General features: G+C 36.8%; 3 protein-coding genes across 3 annotated transcripts in view; 2 read left to right on the top strand and 1 right to left on the bottom strand.

Annotated features, from left to right (window-relative positions):
* Window positions 1–930, top strand: part of LOC149139361 (putative LRR receptor-like serine/threonine-protein kinase RKF3) — a 3,061-nt gene extending 2,131 nt beyond the window's left edge. Inside the window, exon 2 of the mRNA XM_089450692.1 lies at window positions 824–930. Coding sequence (XP_089306818.1) covers window positions 824–930 — 107 coding nt within the window. The remainder of the gene's footprint in view (window positions 1–823) is intronic.
* Window positions 931–1,037: 107 nt separating this feature from the next.
* Window positions 1,038–2,264, top strand: LOC149139362 (putative receptor-like protein kinase At1g11050). Its single transcript, XM_089450693.1, has one exon. The coding sequence runs from the start codon at window positions 1,038–1,040 to the stop codon at window positions 2,262–2,264; it is 1,227 nt and encodes a 408-aa protein (XP_089306819.1).
* A 1,674-nt stretch (window positions 2,265–3,938) lies between these two features.
* On the bottom strand, window positions 3,939–4,490 carry LOC149139363 (putative sucrose-phosphate synthase 2). The gene has a single exon (XM_089450694.1). The coding sequence runs from the start codon at window positions 4,488–4,490 to the stop codon at window positions 3,939–3,941; it is 552 nt and encodes a 183-aa protein (XP_089306820.1).
* Window positions 4,491–5,716: the final 1,226 nt, after the last annotated feature.

Consider the following 5,716-nt stretch of genomic DNA (forward strand, 5'->3'; position numbering starts at 1 on the left):
AAAAACCCTAGGGCACTTAGATTGTGTAGGGTTACCCATCAAACTTGTGATTTCATTAATTCATGCGATCAACTATTGAATTCATATATTTAATCAAAAACCCAATTTAAATAACCAAAATGAAAATTTGACTAAAAAATTACCAAAAAATTAAAATGTAATATTAAATTTTTTATTTAAGTTAAAAATTTTAAATGAGTTTCAGGTATTAAAATCTGAGTTGTTTTTAATGTTATTTTTTACCTTTCGGTGCTAAAATTCATTGAAAATTTTGAGGTGAAATTTTGAGTTGTGTATTTTTAAACTAGTTTTTAAACATTATATATGGATTCAGCACCTGAAAAACCCTAATACACTTAAATTGTGCAAAATTACTCATCAAACTTGTGATTTTAATAAATTTCTATCAAATTAAAAAAAAATTAAACTAAAAAATTTTAAAAAAATATCACTAACACAACTGTATCTCTTTGTTGGCCCGAAAAGTGCACGCAGAAGACTTCGATTAAGCGAAGGAAATACTTTTTTTTTTAACTTGATTCGCGAATCATTCGGGTCATTACCGCGTTGTTAAAGTGTAGAGGTGACAAACACGTTGGTGACACCTACGTGTTGACGCTATGGAGGAGATGAACAGTAGCCGACATGAAATACTTCAGCCAGTATGAAGCATGGTAAATTCAGTGACGGCTGTTGATTTCCCGGAGATTACACGGTATCTTACAACCAACTCCATTATTCCTAAACTTACTCCATTATTCCTAATTTTTGTTGACCAATGGCAGAGTTCTGTGCTATTAATTCGATTGCTTGGTACTTCCAGATTCATTTAATGCTTGGTTGAAGAAGAAGGAATTCATAGTTTCTGAAATACGTTTTGCTGGTTACAAGTTTCGAGCTCTGCCATACGATTTTAATCTCTTGATATGAATCTCTGTGGAAGAATCAGTTTGCTGAAAGATGTTACGCAGAAGGGCTTGTTGTTATGTTTTATATTTTGGATTACTTCGGGAGCAATTAAGGTGGAGGCCTTGAACATGTCGTGTCCATTGAACATAACAGCGGAGGTTGACGCTCAGATATGGATGCTTCAGCAATGTTTACTTCCAGACAAAACTCATTGCTGCCAAAGCATCAACGATTTAATCAAGATCCTTCACTTTTCATGGATGCACTACAACCGTTCGTTTCTCTTGCCCAGCAACCAGATGGCCGGTGTATGTTTGAACGAATTACAGAGGCTAGTACAAGTCCGGACAGGGATCGGAGCCGAGATGTTCAGGAGCTGCAACGTGAGGTCCGAAAGTTTTGTCTGTGATCCAGGCACCTGTCTCGGTATTGACAATCTAACGACCTTCGAGAGCAGGGTGGATACGACGGGCTTGAAGCTGAATTGCAACGGATCTCGCCCCGGGATTTTTCAGTGCGATAAATGCTTAGGCGCCATGGGGATGGCTCTCAGGTCGCTGAACAAAGAACCCGGAGGAAAATCGAATTGCCCAATGTTTCTGTTGATTTATGTCGCAGGAGGCATTAATTGTTACGATGGTCTTGGTCCGGATGCCGCTTACTGCCTTCTAAGCGTACAGAATATATCGTCGTTGGCAACCTTTGCGCAACCGAAGAGAGGAAATAGATTTCTGAAATGGTACTTTATCGCCATAATTACCGCAGTTGGAATATTGGTTCTTGGATTGAGCATCTGCCTGTGTTTAAATCGACGAAAGACCAGTCTCTGGAAATCGAAACGGATGAAATTGATGCAGAGATACGAACTATTGAGCTCCACGACAGGTCTGAAATTCTTCAGCCTGTCGGAGATCAAAGAATCCACGGGGAATTTCGCGGCGGCGAACGTGATCGGCGAAGGGGGTTTTAGCATTGTCTACAGGGGAATCCTGCCAAACGGGACGCGAATAGCAGTGAAGAGATTAAAGTACTCCACAAAGATCGAAACAGACGATACTTTCGGCCACGAACTGCGTGTCATCAGCGGGATTAAGCACCGCAACCTGCTTCCTATCAGAGGCTACTGCGTCGAATTCGACAAAGAGGGGCAGGTTAGCGAACAGCTTCTTGTATCTGATTTCATGGAGAACGGCAATTTGGCCGACTGTCTCTTCAACCCGCATAAATCAACATGGTTGCCATGGCCGGAGCGCTACAAAATTGCAGTGGGCATAGCCAGGGGGCTAACTTATCTGCATGAATTCGCCAAGCCGAGCATAATTCACAGGGACGTGAAAGCTGCAAATGTGCCATAATTTTGGGGAAAATGTAATGTAAATACTAAATAGCAGTAGGAAGGTCTTAAGAAGGCGATACTCTATCGAATTATTCTTTTTTGAGGGTGTAGGAAACACTAAATTGAATAGTTGTAACAAAATTGGACATTATGAACTCAGTGATTTAAGATATAGATTACATACAAGATATTTTCTAGATATAAATGATGTATGAAAAGAAAGAAAAGAATACTTTCAAATTTACTATCCTTTTTATTAATATAAAGAAGAAGCGCTTTTTTCCACTGAAGAAAGAAAAAAGGTCCAACCCTATGAAGGAAACCTGCAAATGGTTATTATAGAAAGAAAATGGAAGAAGGTTTTGGCCAATAGGGAGAAACTATGTTGTAGCGGTATCGTAATTACAATTGTAGAGATTAATGTATGTTGCCTTTGCAAACTGGATTTGAATTTTCGTAAGGACCCATTTTAACTAGCGGAGCTCCAAAATACAAAGCTCACAAAGGATAGAAATTCGAGTTTAGAATTTTGGAGCGAATAGTGTCGGGTCAGGTGCCCTTCAAAGGGCCTCTGGCATGACGCAGAAGTAGGAAGAAAAGTTTACTATTCAAAAAAAAAATTAAATTTGAATTTTTCCATTTAAAAAAAAATTAGAATAATATTATAATTTTTTTTAAGAAGGGTTGTTAAGTTGTCAACCTGTCCAATTTATTTTGTTAAATTTCATTTTTTTCTAAAATGCAGATTTTGGGAATTCCAAATTCCAAATTGTCAGTGCACTATGGGTCTATCACAAATTACAATGGTTGAACTTGTGAATTTCCTTTCTCAACTGATGTTAAATCCCATTTCAGAAACAACAGTTTCCAAATTCGGAGTTGCTCCCATTTCAAAAACAACAATTTCCTTTTGAATTGGTTTTTCTAGTTGTAACTTGTCCATATGATGCAAGTTAGCAGTTGTGCCTGCAGGCTGCCCATAGAGAAAGGTTTGACAATGATTGGAGATGATCGTAGATTCATCATTCAGCAGACACCTGTCAAGCAAGGTTTAAGCACAATTTATGCTTGGAGAGGAGCGCATTCGAGAGACTTCATAAGTTCATAGCATATTGGATTTCACAGAACTTCACATTATGCTTCAATATATACATCTAGGTCCTGTTGTTTATGTGATGTGAAGGAGCAAGACTGAATACAAATAGATCTGTAAGTTACTCATTCTGCTTTGATATCTATATTTTTCACTTACCTCTAAGAATATGCAATTCAAACATCAAGACAAAAATCAAATTTAATGCCTTAATGGCATGAATGAATCAAATCGTAAAAAGAATAAATTCCACTGTCTCACCAATACAGTTTAGAGTTCAATTGAATCAAATAATAATAAGAATAAATTACACTATCTCACCAATACAGTTTACAGTTCAATTGAATCAAATAGTAATAAGAATAAATTAAATTCCACTGTTTCACCAATACAGTTTACAGTTCAATTGAGCTCCCATCATTAGAAACACCATCCAAATCAAAATCCTAACCAAAGCACCTTCAACTAATCCCTTGTTAGGCCTAAGTCATTAAGTCCCAACTATTTAATATCCAATGAATAAAAAATTAACGAAATATATGAGTAGCATAAGTCATAATTCATAATGTCCCAACAACCTAAATTATAAAAGGAAAGAAGTCAAAGTCCTCCCAAGTTATCAGGATAAGCAGGAGTTGTTGAATAGTAAAGTTCACTCCCACTGATACAAATTAAAGCATTAAATTCAAGAGGCAGTATATTGCTAAAGTTTAACATCCCCAGAGTTTCATCAACTGTTAATGCAGTTGATAATACAAGACTGGAAAATCTTGTTCTTGTTGCATCAGAATGCACAGCTTTGATTATCTCCTGAATTATTTCCAACATACGGAGATATACATTGCCACTGTAATCATAGCAATCCACAGCTATAACAAAAAGCTTCTTCTTATTTCTCAGTGCAGGATACTTGTTTGAGACAATCAGGTTATTCGCTGGAGGCCTTGGCTTAGGTTCAGTTTCTTCAATGTTAAAAGATAGCAACACCCTTTTCAGTTTATCCAAAATAAGTTCTGGATCGCCCTTTGGTGCCAGAAGTTTGTCAACTTCGGTATAATTATCCAAAAAGCCATTGACGGAATATTTCTTGCCATCGACAAAAAGCCGAAGAGACGTGTCCTTCAGGGAATCACCCATCGATTCCTCCCCCATAGTAGTATCCATTACAGTGATAGTCTGCCACTGAGGATGCCTCATCCTGCATACAGTTACCTGAGACAAATATTTTCTGCAATGTTCAGGCCATGAGAAAAGGTGAATGTTTCTCAACCCATTACAGCAGCATTCATTCCATGGGTTTTTAGCTCTAGCAATACATTTTCTATGGCCTTCTAATCATGGGTTCAACTAATAGTCCATTGTTCAAAGTCTGCAAAATTTTTAGAAATAAAGAATTTTTTAGAGCTTTGCTTTTTTTGCCACATGCTTAAACATCAGATTTGAAACTGAAAAAATTTCCTGGAAACTTAGTTTACCCGTCAAAATTATTGCCAGAACCTAATTAACACAAGGTGGAAACTCATAATATTGGTGGAAACTCAAACTAATTCTTTTTTGGATGTTCTTACACCAACCTCTGCTTAATATGACAGTAATTCAAGGAAAAAGACAGAAAACATAACATTTGGCGAACATAAATGTTATGAACACAGTTGGCTTGTCACTTGTCAGTTACAATGTGTATGAATTGTATGATAAATACTGGACTTGCAACTGTGTTGGAAGGGGTTATTGTTCTTGATAAACTGAGGAATATCTTGCAGCTTGCAACATTGTACAGACATCAGCAACCAATAGTATGTTGTCTTGGAACTCACAACATTAGTTCCAACCAAACAGTTATTGATTCACCATGTGTTAAAAAAAAAGATATTTGAAAATAATTTATTGTTGTCAATTGAATTGCATTTTTTTTGTGCTTTTCAAAGGGAAACTTCAATGTGCACCCTTCTAAATAAAATTAAGACATGCCCTTCAAATTTGATCACTGGTCGGGTGAGCCATAACCCAGAACATGAAGAACCCATAATTTCTAAATTTGATTGCAATGGGCCTATTTTAATGTCATTTTTATCTTAGTATCATGTTTTTCTATTTTTTAACTCATAAATAAGACAAGCGGCACAAAAATGAAACCTAGGACAAAGTGTATGGGAAGTCTTCCTTAGGACCCCACTAGGTGTTTCTCGCTTGTTCTGCGCAAACTAGTTGGCACACTGTATTTCAACTATCATGAAATAACAAAAGGTGAGAGACAATTTTTGTAGTTGAAGACTCCCACTCAACAGAAGTAGAGAAGTCCAATTGCATCGGAAAGTGATAGAAGACAAAGAGTCCAAGCAATTATGATGGTCACAAGAAGTGGAATAAGGGAGAAT

This window comes from Pinus tabuliformis, chromosome X (genome assembly GCF_031772625.1).
Source record: "Pinus tabuliformis cultivar Carrire ecotype Pingquan chromosome X, CPIR1, whole genome shotgun sequence".
Taxonomy (NCBI): domain Eukaryota; kingdom Viridiplantae; phylum Streptophyta; class Pinopsida; order Pinales; family Pinaceae; genus Pinus; species Pinus tabuliformis.